The sequence below is a fragment of the Hyaena hyaena genome, unplaced genomic scaffold (genome assembly GCF_003009895.1).
Source record: "Hyaena hyaena isolate Hyena2069 unplaced genomic scaffold, ASM300989v1 scaffold_32, whole genome shotgun sequence".
NCBI lineage: Eukaryota > Metazoa > Chordata > Mammalia > Carnivora > Hyaenidae > Hyaena > Hyaena hyaena.
In genome coordinates, this window is record NW_024080663.1 from 1,274,392 (window position 1) to 1,294,494 (window position 20,103).

Consider the following 20,103-nt stretch of genomic DNA (forward strand, 5'->3'; position numbering starts at 1 on the left):
ACACTTTAAGGACTCTATCATGACATTTTATCTGGGTCAGATAACTTACTTGCTTTTAGCATGTTGATCCTAAGAACAAGCTTTCCTTCTCATTTGGGAAAGTTTAGTTTGCTCTTGGCCTAGAGTAATACAGGACAGCTCCATTCATTTCCTTTCTCATGGCCATTGTAAATGTAGATCTCAGGACGTCCTCTTAAACTAGTGGAATCCTAGCCCCAAAGGGCCACTTAACATACAATATGTTATTGTATGTTTATTTATTTTATTTATATTTTAAATATGTTTATTTATTTATTCAACAAAGAGCTACTGAGAGCCTCCTAGCACTAGGCCTTGTCCTGTGTCCTAGAATATGGATGGCATAAGACAAAGTCCTTGTTCTTGAGAGAGAGGCAGACAGAGTGTGAGCAAGAACAGGGCAGAGAGAGAGGGAGACACAGAATCTGAAGCAGGCTCCAAGCTCTGAGCTGTCAGCACAGAGCCCAACGCGGGGCTCGAACCCAAGAACTATGAGATCATGACCTGAGCCGAAGTCAGATGCTTAACTGACTGAGCCACCCAGGCGCCCTTGTTCTGATGAAGATTTCATTCTAACTGGGGAAGGCAGGTAAGAATTTAAAAATTATAAAGTGAGAAAGAACATAGACTATAAAGAAGAAAAAAGAAAAGGCTGTGGTAACTCGGTGCCTGGATTGCTATTTTAGATTAGAGATTTACCTACATAGGTGCCATTTAAGCAGAGGCTTGATGGAGCAAGAAAGAACTAATCATATAAAAACCAGGTAAAAGGCAGAGTCAAAAGGGAGACGTGACATGAAAAGTCAGAGAGGTGGATTTGGGGCCACGCTTTGTGGAGAATTGAAGGCGGTGGCCAGAGTTAATACTTTATCCAAAGTACATTTGGAAATGGCTTTAGAGAATTTAAGCAGAGGGGTAATATGACTTGAAATATATTTTACAAACATCGCTCTGGCTATTGGGTGGATGATGGATTGTAATGGGTGAAAAGTAGGAGCAGGGTGAACATTTAGAAGGCTCACCAAAACTCAGCAAGTATTTATGAAATACCTAGGACGTGATAGACACTGCTCAGAGTGTGAGGAAAATGACAACAAAACAGAGAACCCCCTACACCCATGAAGCTTCCATACTAGTGGATGGATGGCACTTGCAGTAATCCAGGCAAGAGACGATGGCAGCATTTACTCAGGGGGAGTGGTGGAGATATACAGAAGTTGCCAGATCTGGATATGATTCTGGAGACAGATGAGACTTGTTGATGGTCTGGTCACTGGACAAAAAAATGATAAAAGCTGATTTCAAGGATTCACGGTTGAGCAATTGGGTCAGAAGCATCATTTACTAGAAGAGGGAAAGCTGGGAGAAGCTTAGGTAAGAGAAAGCTAAAGTTCTGTTTGGGGAATCTGAACGTTGAGATGTGTCTTAGTGATCAAAACGTAGCTGTCAGAAAAGAATAAGATGCCCATCTGGACGAACGCTGCAGGTAGAAAGGTGCAGGTCATTGATACAGGATGATTTAAACAGCATGCTCACTTTTGAACACTTGCACAAGAAATTTCAGAGTTAACTTACTTTGGTTTTAATATAAATAATGGAACAAGAAGTCACAGAATGTATTGTGTATATTGCTACCACTCATATGCAGGAGATAATCCACGAAGAAAGAAACATTTTCTTTCTTTTTTTTTTTTTTATGTTTTATTTATTTCTAGGAGAGAGAGAGAGAGACAGCATGAGCAGGGGAGGGTCAGAGAGAGAGGGAGTCACAGACTGAAACAGGCTCCAGGCTCTGAGCTGGCAGTCAGCACAGAGCCCGACGCGGGGCTCGAACCCACGAACCGCGAGATCATGACCTAAGCGAAAGTCGGACGCTTAACCGACTAGGCCACCCAGGCGCCCCAGCCCTTCATTGTTTCTTATGAATTTTAGGATAAGCATATCAAGTTCCAGGAAAAATTTTATGAGAATGTTATTGTTGATGAGTGAGACTTGTGTTGGAATTTCATTGAGTTTATAAATTGTTTGGGGAGAATTAAAACCATTNCCCGACGCGGGGCTCGAACCCACGAACCGCGAGATCATGACCTAAGCGAAAGTCGGACGCTCAACCGACTAAGCCACCCAGGCGCCCCGAAAGAAACATTTTCTTATGCAAATAGCAAATTTTAAGTGGGAGGCTGGGAACCAATTCTGGTAAAGTATCTTAAAATTACATAAAATGTGAAAATTAAAACTAATAAATATATTGAAATCAAGTTAAAACTGAAGAAATCCTAGCAGATCAAAGGAATTTTACTAAAGCTTGGGCCACAAAGGAGATTGTCATAGGTCAGTATGGTGATAGTAGAATTTTTTACTTCCTACAGTTTAATGTATAATGATTTTCCTTAGTAATTTTTGCCCGTAGGTAATACAGATAAATGTCCCTTTCAAATATTGACAGTAACAATAACTAACAATATATATTAGAATATAGTATAGGGCTTTATAGTTTATAAAACTATCTTAATTGTAGCATATTCAGATGAACTACAATGAATCTCCAAAATACGGATTATTAAAAAACACGCTAACATGTATAGTGGTGTTAAGGGAAGGAATAGGTTAAGAATGAGTCTACAACATTATTCACGGTCTAGGTATCTGAGCTAGTTTTCACAAATAAAATGGCTGTGGCTAAATGGCACACGCATAGATACAAATTCAAACAGGGCAGCGTGACAGAGGGAACCCTATACCAGCCTCATAACTAGGAGAAACCAGTGTGTGCCCTCATTTATTCTACTAGCTTCTGCATTTGGGCAAGTCAGTTAAACTCTCTGGACCTCTTCCCTTCTTAGTGAAATGAGGGTCTGCTTACAGTGCCATCTAGTTCTGGAATTCTCTATGTCCTGGCATGATTTCAGAAACATTCCAACCATTTTTTTTTACATGGTCACTCCCTTCTATAAAGTATTAGGTCTTCTACCTCTGTTCTCTGCATGATTCATTTCATCCTGCACAATTCTTCTAGGCTGATTTTCTAGAGTTCACGACTGATCAAGCCTTTAAGAGTGTCCCACTAATAATTGAACAAAGTACAAATTTCTTGTAGAATGGGATTAACGACCTTTTATCTTATAGCCTAATTTCTTGTTTAATTTTGCTCCATACCTACTCTTCACTCTCCCAACCCACGAAAAAACCCATGTGCCCATTACACTTATATCTCAAACGACATGTTCCAGTCTCTGCTTTATATTACATTTCACATTTGTGTCCCATAAAAACTTTCCTAGTAAAGAAATTTCTGACTTACATATTCCATATCTAGTTTATCGTAGGACCTGTTTATCTGCCTTGCATTGTAATGCTTTGTGTATTGCCAGCCCTCATTTTAAGATTAAGTACTTAAAAGTCAGATCTCTGTATTCACACAGTGCTTTCAAACACACAGTGTTAGGTGTCCAGCAAATGTTCACTGAATTTAATCAAAAGAAATCAAGGCATTACTATTAAATAAAAACAAAGCATGAGCAATTTATTAACAGTCACATAGCGTATATGTTGAGGATGTAGGTACCAGATACTGTGCTAAGTTCTATTGTAGATGGCTCCATTCAGTCCACACCTTATAAAGTATCTACTGGTATTCCTAATCTACAGATGGAAAAACTGAGACAGATGTAGGTTACATAAGTCATCCAGGGGTCACAAAGCTGGTGAGTGGGAGTACCTACATTCTACCCTGGTGCTTAAGTCCAGGAAACATGCTATATACACACTTCTTTGCTTATGGGTCTCAAGCTGCTCTCCCCTCAACATTGCAGCAATGGCTGCAGTTCGCAAATGGGAGGAGGGTGTTGCAGGAAATAGGTGCAGTTTGAAAGAAAGTCACCCAGTTCTTAACTCTGAACTCTTTTTTTTTTTTAATGTTTTATTTATTTCTAGGAGAGAGAGAGAGACAGCGTGAGCAGGGGAGGGTCAGAGAGAGAGGGAGTCACAGACTGAAACAGGCTCCAAACTCTGAGATGGCAGTCAGCACAGAGCCCAACGCGGGGCTTGAACCCACGAACCGCGAGATCATTACCTAAGCGAAAGTCGGACGCTTAACCGACTAAGCCACCCAGGTGCCCCCTTAACTCTGAACTCTTAAACAGTGTCTCTACCAATTTCTTTATCACCCAAACATGAAACTTGGTTCATCTGCTCAAATCTGCCACCTATCTTTCTAGAGCTCAGTTCACTTTCGGTTACCGAAAGTAGAATTTGCGGAGTAGTAACACATATCTATGAAGACAGGAACATTTACTGGGTTTTTCTTTAGGCAATTCCCCATAAATGATCTAATTTAACACTCATAACCTCTTTGGAATTTTCAGATAAATTTTAAGAAAAGACCCTGCCCCAGATGAGTTAAACAGCATGCCTGTCTTCTAAGTACAGAGCCAGAGTGGGGAACCTCATCTGTTATATTCCTGGATCCACACTCCCCACTACTCCCTGCTGCCACCCTGGCACATGTCACCATCTGGCATCAGTCTGGTGCTTTTCAGGAAAGAATAGCCCCAGGCTTCAGTGGAAATGCCACTTAAGGACAGAAGCGAGAGATGGCCATGTGTGCAAGGGGTGAAAGGTGGGAGCTGCCTTCAAATCACACTCTTAATCATAAGATATTACAGGTCTTAAATGTCCTTCCCTGTGCCGTTTCTCTGATGTAATTTTAAATTTTTTGGTAATATCTTAAGAACCTTTAATTATATCTTGGATGTTGCCTGCTTTTATCTTCATTTGTGTTTTCCCTTGTAAATAACTCCTAGTATAAAATATCAGGAATTGGGCACCTTTAAAGCTCCAGATGCTTTCCTGTCTTTAATGTTCCCTTTGGATCACTTTCGCTAACTGCACAGAGATGAATGCTTCCGTCATAGCAATTATCTTATGGGATGCTGTTGTTCTTCACTTTTCTCTGCTATTCAATAAGACCCTTGAGAACAGAGAAATGTTCCTATTCACTTCTTTATCCCCTGGGCCTAGTATAGTAAAGGACATATTCAGAAGCCTCAATGTAGTATAAATACATACATGTATGGATGCTTTGAATGGAGATGTTAAATATTTACATTGATCTTTTCATGTGGCTAATACAATAAAAGAAAAATCCCCATGTTAAAAGATCTTTGCCTACTTCTACCACAGAACATGCTGCTACTGAAAATTTCTAGAATTCTAATGATTTTTTTAAACATTAAAGGGCACAAGAAACTCAAGCTAAGTCCTTCAAATAGCAATAGTAGTTAATAGGGAAGAGCAACCAGACCCAATATGTGTTAGGTTTAATGGGAAAACTCTGTCCTATGTCTTTATATCCAAATATAAATTACAGCTCTACAGCTCTAAAAACACTAATTACAATCATGCAGTGATCAATCAGTAAAGTTTGAAATAATGCATGTCTATTTTATTACCTGAATATTGATTCAGCATTTGGCTTGGGGCAGTAAGCTTTGTAATCACCAGTTTTAACCTCAGGTTTTGAAGATTTGTTCCTCTTACATAATTAGACAATGAAGTATGTGCATTGTCTTGGAAAGCATTTTGTCCTTTAAACCAAATTAGACACTAAGACCTGAGGCTGGAGACCTGTATTTCAATTGTTAAAAGTAATTGCTTTTAATCTTTCTACAGCTGTAATTTCTTTTCCCTTAGAACATATACCTGACATTTAGAAATATGGATACAAGCAGCAATTTAATGCTACTAGTATTTTCCATGTTCCATTTAAAGTGGTTTAAATTTCTGAACTCATGCAGTCTTCACAAAATCTCTTACTATTATTAGGCACTATTATTATCCCCATCATACAGATGAGAGAATTGAAGCACAGATTACATGATTTGTGCAGAATTATACAGCTGATTAGCTAGATTACAAACTCAAGAAACCTAGCACCTTAGTTCATGTTTGCAATCTGATTATACCCACTGCCTTTTGCTAAAACTGCCAACTCTGACCTTTGCCTTCACAAAGATGTTGAGAAATAGAAAAAATACATTAATATAAAGTACATTTTATTTTTATATACTATGGATACCACTTTATAATTCTTTTATCTTCTTTTATTTTTTTTAGTCTACTTATTTATGAGAGATAGAGAGAGCATGAGTGAGGGAGGGGCAGAGGAAGAGATACACAGAATCTGAAGCAGGCTCCAGGCTCTGAGAGGTTAACACAGAGCCTTATGCGGGGCTCGAACCCACAGACTGTGAGATCATAACCTGAGGCAAAGTCAGATGCTTCACCGACTGAGCCATCCAGGTGCCCCACCACTTTACAATTTCTGTTGTGACTGGTATTGGGCATGTATTTTTTGATGTCTCCTTTAAAAAATTAAAATCTTAATATACTTAGAGTAAATCATTTGCAGTATTACTTATTTTATTCATATAGGGAGAGCATACATATTTTCACCTGAACAGCCTTACAAAGGAAATACATAGTGCATTTAGGGTCCAATAAATATTTCCTAATATGAAACAACATAGGGGTAAAAGAAAAATATGTAAATATTGTCTTGCAATGTCAGGGAAATGAAATGTAACTAAAAATGACATATTTGAGATATGGAATAATAAAACCAAAATTCTGATTTTGAGATCTAAACCGACATATAATTTTACTGACATATAATTTTATGTTATATACATAGATATTATTGAGTTAGAGACATCAGTATTTTGAAGAAAATTTAGTTGCATTCTTAATTCAGATATCAATTTATCATTAAACTATTTTATTTAAGCACTATAAATGTTTATATTTTCTATTATATAATAATTAATTGATTTATTTAACAAACATTTATTGAGCATATACTATGTGCTTGAGATATAGTATTTGACCTATCAATTATCCAGCAAAGGGATTTCCAATTTATATTTTTAGATAAGAACTTAACAATATCTCATGAGACTCTCTCCCCTTCAAGCTTGTCTCTTATATCTTTAGATGCATACTTAAATGCTCATTAAGAGCCCACCTTCAAGATTAAAGATTTTCCAAGGCTGCTAAAGATCTTATTTACTTGAATGTACCTGTGAAAGGCATCGGTGAATATAAAAGAAATGTTGAAGGTGTTTTGTTAATGTTCTGTCCCTCTGTTATGCTCAACAGCCTCTGCCTAGATTAGAAATTGCTGTCCTTATTATGAGTTTTCATATGACCTGGAAAATGAAGAAACAGCGCAGAAAAGAATGTGAGACTGCAGCACACCTCTTGAAGGTATTTGTGCTTGTTGGGGTCATCTCCTATTACCATCTTTCCTCTCCTCTGCTATGTTGACCTCTGCAATCTTAAAGTGAAAGGGTGGAGGTGGAGGAAGGGACAGACCCTGATGCTGGGCTAGAGCTTTGGAAAGAGCAGTCTGTAAAGTCTTTAATAGCCCCACAGAGTGGACATTTTCTGAGAGGTGCTGCACTGGGCCTTTCTTAGACATGTTGGAACACATATCTGGGCAATAAAGTCTTAGAAATTTCTTCCCTTATTTCTGAACTGGGCCTAAAGGACCATTAATTAGCCTTCCAAATCAGCCAGAGAAGCCAGAGGCCAAGAGCAATATCAAAGCTGAGGCTCAGCACAGTTTCTATTTCCCTATTTCCATTGATTAAGTTGATAGATTTCTTGACCAATGTAACATTAATACAGCACAAATTTATTAAGAGCCTGTTATCTGCTCCCTGCTACTTCTATTGCATTAGAGGGTGGAGTTAAAAAATGAAAAAATTAATTATCTTAATTATCTCCTGGTTTAACTATCTAAAATGTCACTAGAACCAATATTGTCCGTGAGATGACTGTATATGTATGAGACTTAAATATCCAACTGTCTCAATAAAAATTCCAGAGAATTTCACCCTGTTAGTCTAAATGAGGTCACTTATTCCAAAGATTGGGTTATCCTTTGATTCATCTTTTTTTGTAGGACATATATATTTTTTTAATTTTATAGATGGCCAAATAGAAACATGGGAAGATATGTAATCTGCACTGGATAACTGCTGCTTCTGAGTTCATATATAGCACCATAGAATTCTGAAAAGTCAAGAATGGCAGATTCTCAGAGAGTATGGGCCAACCAACGTCCTTGGAGAAAGGACTTGCAATAGAGTGTTAAACTAAGATACAGAAGATGTTCGGTAAATGTAAATTGTCGTCCACTGACAAAGTCAAGTATCTTTACTTTCCATTTTGTGAGCGTATGTGTTGTTTGTATGAGTGTGTGTGTGTGTGTGTGTGTGTGTACCTCTATCAATAAAAATGAGTGTGTAATGCAATAAGCATGTGTTTTGTGTATTTATGCATTGAAACAAATTATTGTATGCACATTATAAAATATATGTGATATGTAAAGCAGAAAAATAAACTCCTTCCCAGGCAATCTAGTAATGTCTGAAGCTACATAGGAAGTTTACTTTAGATAAGATGATGAGTGGATAGGTATTTGCAAATGAGAAAGAGAAAGCTCTTTTAGTAAGCATGGCATTTCCATTAGAAATTGTTAGCCATATTACATAGTTTGTACATGACCAGTTACAAAAACTGATATGCCCACAGTATTTTCACCATTTTACAAATGTGGAAACTGAGGCTTGGAGGAAGTGAATTACTGTACCTTATGTAATCGAAAGTGTTTTCTATGAAAATTAAAACAATGATGAGTCCTTTGTTTAAATAGTACTTCTCCTTGAAGTCTCAAATCTTAAAAAATCTATAGGCATGCCTTAGATCACAAAATGGTATAATTAAGAGATGAGGACTCATATAGAACTTGGAGATGGATTTAATCTTCCATTGTTCAATAATCCATGAGACAGAGCAACATATTTGATGGGACATTCATCAGCACTTACTTTACAAATAAAAATGTCTCCACTAGCTGGAAAGAGAAAGTTAAAGATTAATTTATGTTCATAGTAATGTTGTTTTATTCCATCTATTCAATGAAAATTTATTGAAATTCTACTATGGCCTAGGAAGTCTACCAATAATGATTCCTTATTATTTCCCTTAATTTAACTAAAAGGCACATAATAAGTAATCAATAAATATGTATTAAGTGAATAAATGAACTTTCGTGAAGGTACAAACAGATTATATGCTGGTATTTCAGTACTTATATTAAGTACTCCCCTTTTGGAGAGTACTTAATATAAGATCAGTCTCTTTTGGGTTCTGCCTATGTGGACCTGGTTTCTGAAGCATGATTAGGACTTTATAAAATGGCAGTTTTACTGCCAAGGCAATCGCACAGCCCAGGCTTTTGGTGAGGACATTATATCGTAGGCAACATGCTCATACACAGATCTGTTATTCCCTCTCCCAAACAAGAGCCTATTAAACGAACTGATACTTTATTTACCTTTTTTTTTTTTAAATACACTGATTTAAATTACCTAGATTTCCTCTTCTCTTTATTTTATACCTAAGTGGTCTAATGTCAGTTCTAGAAAAATGTACAGAAGCCATCTTGTTACAGCAAATACAAAGCAATTATCTTCCTTTATGCTGATTAACATAAATACTTTGTAACTTAAAAACAACAGAGAGTAATGGACTTACAGGGCAATTGATTCAGTATCTAATTACTGACCAGGAAAAACACCTCCATGTTAACTGTGTCAAAATTAGCATCTTCATCTTTGGCCTTCACATTCCAAAATCGATGACCATGAGGAAATTACTCAAGTCCATAGTTACCTGGAAGTACATTTCTCAGCTAATTAATTCTAGAAGAAGCCATAGAAAGCTAAGATGCTCATAATTAGACATTTCACACTTTATTTTTTTAATGTTTATTACTTATTTTTGAGAGAGAGAGAAAGCATGAGTGGGGATGGACAGAGAAAAAGGGAGACGCAGAATCTGAAGCAGCCTCCAGGTTCTTAGCTGTCAGCGCAGAGCCCAATGCAGGGCTCCAACTCATGAACCGTGAGGTCCTGACCTGAGCTGAAGTTGGACGCTTAACCGACTGAGCCACCCAGATGCCCCCAGCTGTAACCATGCTTCTCAAAGAGGCTAACAATTTGAAAAAGCAGAAGATCCATCCATAACTGCTTTAACATGTTGACTATTGCGATGCAATATCATGAAATGTGTCCCCTAGGTATTTAGATACAACTTTCAAACAGCTAGCACAATTTGTTCACATGTAGAATTAGAATGACCTGTATTTTAAGTGTTATAATCCAGGGGGAAATTTTCTAATATGAGGAATTCTAGAAATAGTAATAATTAGGACTGAGCACTAGAACAGGAGTCAGGAGACTCACGTTCTATTCCTGACCTTATATTAACCAAAGTGTGCCTTTAAGTAACTCAGTTAACCTTTTCAAGCCACAATTTCCTCCTCTGTGGTAGAGGAATCAAACCAGATGTTCTTGGAGTGCATGATTTTATTAGACTTAATTCTGTAATACAACATTGCCTTAACTTTGTTTTTTAAAGAGAGGTTGCCTGAAAAAGAGCCTGTGTTGTGTGTAATATTTGTAATACATTCCCAACACATGCAGTAACAACTGTGCTTTAAATGCTTTTTGTACCAAGCCAGGTTAGACAGCCCAAATGCCTAAAGGAGTCTCCACAGTTTGCTCACAGACTGGATCTCCATTCCCCTTACATGCACTTCACTCCTACCTTCTATATTTTCCCAGGCATTTTCTCCTAAACCCCCTTGGTCTGGCCTCTCTCTGTTTCTGTTCTCTTTGGGGGATTCCTTCTTTCATAGAACTGCAGACTCTCCTCCTTCTAAGCTTTATTTCAGTTCTGACTCCTCCCTGTCGCTCCATCCATAGCTGTTTGTACGGTCTCCACAGGAGGCTCATGGATGTCCGCTGTGCCTTCCCAAAGGAAGCACCGTTTTAGGTGGATAGATATTGTGTCATCTGCACCTCCATGTCAGGATTAAATCACTTACTCTGAGTAGGAGATAGTACTAACAGAGCCAAGGTTAACAGATGAATAAAGAGAAAAACTTCATTCCACAACTCAAAGGGAGCTCCAAGCAGACATCTTTCAAGTATCTGCCTTCAGACACCAAGAAGCTACCCCAGTCATGGCAGAGGCCAGCATTCCTATCCCACTGCTTTGTCACAGTTAGCCGTATCCTTAGAGTAGGTGTGAGAGAGGGCGATGTGATGGTAGTGCGAGTGAGATGGACCAGCACTCAAATCCTGGCTGCTTCACTTCATTGCTGTGTGTCCCTAGAAATAGCTCTCTGGGCCATAGTTTGCTGATTTAAGAAATAGGGATAATAGGGGTGCCTGGGTGGCTCAGTCAGTTAACTGTCCGATTCTTGGCTTTGGCTCAGGTCACGATTTCACAGTTCATGAATTGGAGCCCTGTGTTGTACTCTATGCTGACAGCACAGAGCCTGCTTGGGATTCTCTCTCTTCCTCTCTCTCTGCCCCTCCCCCATTCACTTTGTGTGTCTTTCTCTATCAAAATAAATAAACTTAAAAAAAATAAAAAATAGGGATAATAATACTTTCTTCGTACTACCTTAATACAATATTGATACTACCTTCTAGAGCAGTTCTCAGGTTTTTTTTAAAGTCTATTTTTGAGAGACAGAGAGACAGAGCACAAGGGGAAGAGGGGCAGAGAGAGAGGAAGACACAGAATCACTAACAGGCTCTAGGCTCTGAGCTGTCAGCACAGAGCCTGACGCAGGGCCTGAACCCAAGAGCCGTGAGATCATGACCTGAGCCAAAGTCAAAAGCTTAACCGCTTAACCGACTGAGCCACCCAGGTGCCCCTTGGGTAGTTCTCAGTATTAAAGGTATCATATGGACAGGGTCTGTCACATAAAAGAGGTTTGAAGTTGATGATTCTGTCTTATTACTATTATTATATTATCATCATTATTTTCAATCTCTTTTGAGGTCGGTAGAAGGCAATTTTTTTTTTTGACTGTCAGAGAAAAGTAGGGCAAAGAACATTGTGAGTGACTTGGCCACGGAGACACAGTAGAATGGCGTTGGTGCTGAGGAATAGCACAGATTTCCCTAATCGCAGGTTCTGCCTGTTTCTGAATACTTGGTATTTATGGGAATGTCCTCATTTAATCTCTCTAGAACTTAGGAATCTATTATCTTCTCCACTTCCTTCTTGTTTTTCATGAAAAGACTTTGCGCATTGTGACTCTAAAAGAGGAGGAAAGATTTGTCAGCTCATCTCTCTTGGCAGGGTTTGCAGACTTTAAGCAGACTTTCCCGGTGCCATCTAGAAAAGGGAGAAACTTATCGCTACTATTTTGGTATGTGCAATGCACAAATGTGATTTCGTACTTCTTACGGATGCCAAAGTTTATGAAGAAGAAAATAAGCTAGCTCTATTTCTCAGCAAGGGGATCAAATGAGTTATATGATTTTCACATAGGTCATAAGCTAGAACAGAAATCTTGTGAATTAAGCTTTGCTACAATGCAGAATCTGTGGACACTCTCCAGTGGGTAGGAAACAAAAAGCAGATGAATGTTTTGTCAGGACATGAGGATGTGTGGTTATTCAGACTGACAGTGCTGTTCTGACTGATACAGCTATCTGTACTCAAACAAAGGCTTTTGGGACTTCTCCAGGTAGGATGGCCACTGAGAAACAATGGCTTCTACTCCTGAACACATTTTGTATTATCAACCCTGAGTAATTAGCCTGCGTTAACAAAATCCTAAAACATATCCATTGTTAACTACAACATTCAAGCTAGTGAAAACTTTCTGTACAATTTCAAGTTTGCTGTTTTTTAAAATATTCTGAATCTATAAGGCTTCAGATACTATTACTTTATGCTTAATGGAGAGAGATGATATTCTCACTCCACCCATGTTTGTGCATGCCTATGTGTGTAGGGGTGTGTGTGCGTGAGTGCAGGCACATGTACAAAAACACAAGAATTTCAAACTGTGTATCTGTAGTCCTATAAAAGTATCTTTGTGTATTGGTCAAACACAGCTCTTCTGCCTCCATAAAATAAGCATTAGGTTAGTAATAAAAATGTATGTCATAAAACAGAACATTTAGATGAAAAGAATCTCTTTTGCATTTATTAAGAATTTATACCTTGTGGGCTTAAAACGTCTTTGTCATTTGTTGCTATTACATGCTGAATTGATGTGAGCCCATTTCTTTAAATAGGATGACTAATGAGAACAAAATGGTGAGTCTGAGCACAGGTACAGCCATTATGATGGCTTGCATAAAGAAAATGCATTAGGCTCACAATCAGCCTTATCACATGTAATACTGGGTGATGATGCCTGAAAGACCTTTTACGAATTCTAGGTGTGCTGCGGGCTGCCATTGCCACCGTAAGTGATACAACCATCAGTTGGAGAGTGCTTTGGAACTGTAAAGGCAAAAGAAACCTTTTCTTTAGTGGAACATTCCTTTTTAACCTGCTTTTCTGTTGAACCCGATAAGGCCATGGATGTGCTTGTTTGAGAGTTCCTTTCAAGTTGTACAATGCAAGACCGAATAAACAAACTTGTTCATAAAATGTGGTATCTTGCTGAAAATAAACAAACTTGTTCATAAAATGTGGTATCTTGCTGAAAATCATCACATGTGTTTCCAATCACCACGTAATATTCATGTATTTAGTTACCCGTCAACCATAAACCCCTTTATCAGCAGACAATTGGCAGCATAAACCAAAGATGTACAAAAATTGATGCTTTCCATTAATTTGATGTTTGCTTAACATTGAGTTTGGTGGGGATTTTAGAGGTTTTTGAGGTTTTTTTAGAGGTTTCGAGCCAATGCCCACAGGGATATAATCTCCACGCCCTGACACTCTGCACATGGGCTGCCAGGGTCTCCACTCTTTCCTCTGTTGAGGGAACACCAGCCACTAACTAGTGAGTCAGTGTGGGGAGTATACACTGTCCACCAACGCTTTGTGCCACGAGGCAGCCTGAGGAGGAGGAACTCAGCTGGGAAAGTTGGTCTGTTATCAGGCAAGACTGTCATCTTTATCAATATGCCGTTACTTTAAACTACATATTCCGATGTTTACTAGTGGGAGACCATAGGCATTAACTTTACCTATGTGAATATTCTTTCAACATGTTGAGAGAGACAGTTGGTGCAGTGGTTAGGAGCACATGTTCTAAATCAGCACTCAGCTATACCTCTGACCTTGCTTTGTAAATAAACCCTGGCAAGTTGTTGAACGTTCATGAGTTTCTGTTTCTTCTTTGAAACAGAGACAATAATGGCTTCTTAATGAGAACTTTAAAAACTGAATGAGATGGTGTGCGTGAAGCATTTAGCTTTCCTTATTCTGAGTATCTATTAAGTGCTTGCAAATGGTTGCCATTATTGTTGTACAAACTGTAAATAGCACCCAGTTAGTTACTGTCTCCATTCAGGTCTATTAAGATAGGTCAATTTCAGGAATGCTCTGGAACCCAAACCAACTCAGGAAATTGGCAAAGAGATGGCTTAAATTATTGTCTGAAGTAACAGAGAAAGGCTTGAAATATGTGCTTTGGGCTGGCCTGTGATGGAAGATTCACTCATGTTTCACTTTTCTATTTTAATTACTAAAGTCTTGGGAAACTATGTTGTAAAACAAAGTGTCATTATTCTAGAGCATCTTACTGACGTGTTAATTCATGCTATTTATTCATCCTCCAAAGGAGATATAAAGCTCGATCTCACTGGCTTCAAAATGAGTCATTCCAAAGAAGCCTGGTAGTGCATCTTGTCAACCCCTTAAATAATTGGTGTACTAATGTCTTACCCCATTTTCTAGAGGCTCTTTAGTGGTTCATCATGCATTGAAGTTTCAGGGAGATAATTCACAATCCAATTTTGTGGCTCTCCCTTTGAAATCTGTTACCCCCAAGATATAATGTCATTAATGCTCACTCAAACTCCATGCATAGGCTTCAAGCAATTGTTTTATAGCTTGCCCTGCTAAGGAATTCGTAGAGGGTATGTGAATAGGTCAAAGGGAATGTAAGGATTTCGGGACTATTTCCATTCATAGAAAAAAAGTAACAATTGTGAGAAGTTTGTTCCTAGAGACACACTTCATTGTCAGTTTTTTTTTTTTGGGGGGGGCGGCGGGGGTTAGTAGGCTCTACACCCAATCCGGGGCCTGAACTCCAGACCCTGAGATCAAGAGTCAGATGCTCTACCAACTGAGCCAGCTAGGTGTCCCTATGAGAGACACATTTCAAAAGCGTACTCCTAATGTTTTGGATTAAGGGATATGTACCCCTGTTAAAGCTACTTCCAAGTGCACACACAGACTCTTTAAAGGCATATTCTTAATTCTCTGGTTTGCATCCTCTTTCATAAAAGTATTTTCCTTGAAGCCATATAGTCACCATCCATACGTCATCAGCTTGTAGCTGACCTCAGGTGTGCTCCATCCTGGAGGTAGAACCCAGAAATGAACTGATTTCTCCTAGAACACATAAGGGGTCCAGATGTGAATGAAAGTGTTTTAAACCACAGTGGATTAGCAATGCGACAAGTGGCCTGACATGATTTGGTTTAAAGTCAGGTATCCCGTCTTCTATTTATTTTCCCTTTTCATCATGGAATCCTCTGCTGCCCACATTTTCCTTGAGAAAACTCTTGGTTATATTTCAGCAATATTATCTAAATCATGGTCTCAAAATCCCTTGTGAAAGAGGAAGGATGAAAATAAATGAATCAATTAATTACTTTAAATAAACAGGATATCTTTTTTTTTTTTCTCCTATGGGTCATGGATGAAGGAGTTACCCTTCATTTTTCTGAGACTTATGCAAGTCACATACATCTTTCTTATAAGTGACACTGCTTTCAAAATGTAGGACACCTAAGAGAAATTTGCAAATATACTGTTCTCTACAACAAACAATCTGACAATGTCCCTTCCCCCAAGTTTCAAGGCCCTGGCTATCCCTCAATATAGATAAGCCTCACAGTCATCAAATACAGAGTCTACTATCTGCACTTGGAAGTGCTAAACCTCCATATTTGGCTGAAAAGACAGCCAGTGAAGGATATTTTTAATTCAGCAACAGTCTTATAATTCTCTATGCAATCCAGGCTTTAATTACAGAACATACAATTATACCTAAAACCATCTTATCTCCCTAAACCTACCCAATACATCTCTTTTTTACCTATGATTTAATAAACCTCTTGTTTAAAAAATGTCTTCCTAATGCAATGGACCGTAGTGCATGGAATCACTGTACCCGTCAATCTTTACAACCCTCCCATAAATTGTTCCTTTCTTAAATACTGCATTTTGGTAAGTTAGAGGTTCCTTATCACTACATTTGTATGTCAATTGCTTATCTGTAATGCTGCTCAGCACAGAAAAAAAAAGTGCACATGTACAAACCATGCAAAACCAGATGATGTCACATATTTTTAAAATACTACACATACGTATACATACATATGTGTATACATGATATGTATACACATATATGTATAATTTTTGTTAACCATGGAAAAGGGCCAATAGGTTGATGCCTAGGGATGCAGACCCAATTTTAGAAGCAGATGTGAGCACCACAGAAATCATAACAGGGGAACGTTTTTTTCTTGAAGCAATCAGTAATTCTAATGCTCTATAAACATCCCCAGATCTCATACATTCTGAGCATGGCTGTGTGCATTGGAATTGTTACCAACAGCTCACAGAGTTCTAGTCTAGATACGTACTTGCAAACGGAAGACACACATCCCAAAATATCGGCATCATGGCCCCTGCGGGCCGCGGACGCTGTGCACAGGCGCTACAGGAGGGCCAGGGAACTAGCCCCGCGTTCACTCACACAGGTATCTCTTCCCTGCAGGCCCCCTAGCAGCGACACCACTCGTGATAATCACCCCTGGCTGGCAGACGCTCACGGGGGCACTCGGGGGAGCTCCGGAGAAACCTAGGGCAGGGGGGAGGGTCGGGCATTTTAGGGCAGCGACGCGCACCCGGGCACAGTCTCCGCGCCTCCGACACCGTCCAGGACCCCAATTCCCTCCGGAGCTGCCGGCGAGATCTGCATTATGCCAAGGCGCTGCACCAACTCACCTCCACGAAATAGAAGCAGGGCAAGAGGGTCACGCTGTCCTTGATCACTTTGCCCTTTGGCCTCTCCTTCGCCGACATCCCGGCCTGCGCGAGTCCGCGTCCTCCCCCTGGCGAGGTGTGCCCGGCGCAGCCGAGGCGAGCCGCCTGCTCCAGCCGCAAGCGCCCGGCGCCGCTGATGTCACATTCCCCGCGGGCACCGCTGGAGCCAGCGCGTGGCATGCAGCGCCCCCGCCTCTCCCCGCCCCTCTTTGCCGCAAGAGGCTCCCTGAACCGGCAGGTCTCCCTCCTCCCCTACTCTGGCCCTCGCTCCGGGGTTTTCTCCACCTAGAGACGTCCAGCTCCCTCCCACGAGCTGTTGCTGCAATGGCTTCCCCTCCCTGCCAGCCTCCCTCTGCTCTCCACCGCCCTTGCGAGGCTTGGCGCTGTCGGAGGAGCTTGACGTCAAGAATCGGAAAAGGGGGGACGCACCCCTGGATATTGCAGCAGAGAGGCTGAGGAGCTCAGACACCCCACCCCACCCTCCCCAACCCCGGAAAGCCTCCCGGGCCACTCGAGGAACGCTTACTTAAGGACTGCTGGAGAGCAGAAGCCCAGGTCCTGCGCACTGACCCTCGCTAGGCATCAACACGGACCTCTACCTGCGGGGAGCTAAAACTTGGATCCCATACTGAAAAGTAGGCCCTGGTGGGAACTTATTGAGAGTTGGCTGCTATCAAGGAATGACGGCCCCTTCTGAGGATTCTCTGCTTAGGAGATTCCCCGGTTCCCTGCAACAGCGACCCTTCCTGCTGATGAACACCATTACCTGTCTGGGAATGGTGAGGGTTCCCTGCGTCGATGGGGCAGATGCGCGGGCATCCTCCTTGACTCCAGAGGCCAGGGCATGTTCTGACCTCAGCATCACACCTCTCGAACCAAGCCAGCATCACAGAGGCACCTCTTCAGACATTAACAACATAAGACAAGTCCTTCACCTCGTTGGCAGTGGGCTTGGCAGGTCTCAGCTTTGTGGTTATTCTGGCAACCTGGAAGGAAAACACTCAGCAAGCAGAAAACACTTTTTTATGTAATAAAAAAGATAGCTCACTCCTATGATGACGAGCCACTGGCCATTTCCAGTATCTTCAAAGTCTCTACTTGACGCATCTGACCGCCAATGCCGAAGTTCTCAGTCCAATCCCCATTCTCTCATGACCTCATCTGAACAATTGTCTGTCAAATGCTCCCACCTCCAAATCCCCTCGCACTGGAAGGTAGGGTTTCAGCACAGGAATTTCGAGGGCACGCAGATATTCAGTTGATAGCACACTCCAGTAGATCTTTGACAGTGTGGAGACAGTCTGATTTTCTTTTTCTTTCTTTCATTTTCTTCTGTCGGGCTTGGGTTCCAGAGCCCAGCTGTTCCAAACTCCATTTCCACCTCCCTATGCACCACACTTCACTGGCAGAACCCCAGCCCCAACTAAACCCAATTATCTGCTCCCACCAGCACAACTGAAGGTGGGTAGGGAAAAACACACAGCCATGTGGTCTTGTTTCAAGTTAGACTAATGGCAGCAAACTTCAAACCGCTCCTAATCCCCCACAATCCTAGTATTTTTCCATAGTCTGTTCACTTTCTTATCTCCGGGGACCAACTCACACCTTCTCTTTCTTCAAATCTTGTCGTTCTCAGCTAATGACTTAACTCATTTCGCTCGGAAAGTGGCCTGATCAGAAGAGAGCTATGTTACCTTCCAAAGCCGACAGCTCGCCCCCATCCCTCACCCTCCACAACTACAGCCATTTCTTTCCTGAACTGGCACAAGAGCCTCCTAGCTGATCTACCAGCTTCTACTCTTGGTAGCCCTGTGTCCTACAGATCATTTCCTCTACAGGAGCCGGGAAGATCTTTTGAAAAGTAGATCCACTTGTGTCATTCCTCTGCCCAAAGCCTCCAAGAACTCCCCATCACACTCAGGAGAAAACCTAAATTCCTCACATCTTCCTTAAAGCCTTATCGGAGGGCCCTGCCTGATTCATGGACTCGCTAATGTTGCCCTATGCCTTAATGGTCCGATAGTCCTAGACTAGCTATGTACTCCCTCAGGAACTTTGCACTTCCTGTTTCTTCCTCCAGGAATGCCCTTCTGTCAACACTGTGTGGCTTAACCTCTTACTTATTTCATACCTTTGCCCAAATTCAAACTCCTCAGGACCACTCACTCCACCTAAATAGCATTGATCACCTCAGGCCTCCATTACTCTTCATCCTTACTCATTATTTTGTTTTTCTTCATAGAACTTACTACTATCTGATAGTTTAGCAAGTATTTATAAAAAAGTCAATTTTTTATTGACTTTTATTGACTTTATCTCCCACTAGAATGTGAGCTCTAAAAGGTTAGTATGTCTTGTCTGGTAACTGGGATTGTGCCTGACAAATAAGTGTTCAGTAAATATTTGTTGAAGGAATGCATAAACCAACTAAATCAAATGATGGAGGTACGTGGGGGTATGGGCAAAAATAAATAAATGATGATTATAAAACCATCTAACATGGTTTCATTCACATACTAAATGCTTAATAACTGTTAGTTGATTCTGTTTATTGGTCATCATGCTATTAACCAGTAACTATACTTCTCGTTACTACCAAAATTCTTTTGTGTGTGTTTCCTTTTTTCAACTTTCTTAATACCTCAACAAAATTTGCAATTCTTGGTGGCTGTAAAAAACTAAGAAGATATTTGAATTTATCATCCTGGAAACTCAGCTTTCCTAAATAAAGAGGAGGTAAAACGGAAGGCTCACCACTGTAGCCCCCTAATTTCCCTAGCCAAGTGTGGAGAATAGGCTTAAGCATTCCCTGAGGTCGCACCAATGGGTGAACAAGGCATAAAGAATGAGAAAGCCATAGGATGTACACACCCAAGTTTGGGTAAACAAGCTTAGGAAAATAAGATTAGGTTACATAAACAAGGCAGAGGCCCCCAGCATAGGATAAAGGTATAAGAATAAGGAATCTCA

At 40.4% G+C, this 20,103-nt stretch overlaps 1 protein-coding gene across 1 annotated transcript in view; it reads right to left on the reverse strand.

Annotated features, from left to right (window-relative positions):
* Nucleotides 1-17,254, reverse strand: part of PLPPR4 (phospholipid phosphatase related 4) — a 40,701-nt gene extending 23,447 nt beyond the window's left edge. The window contains exon 1 of the mRNA XM_039228422.1: nt 17,095-17,254. Coding sequence (XP_039084353.1) covers nt 17,095-17,172 — 78 coding nt within the window. The 5' untranslated portion in view covers nt 17,173-17,254. The remainder of the gene's footprint in view (nt 1-17,094) is intronic.
* Nucleotides 17,255-20,103: the final 2,849 nt, after the last annotated feature.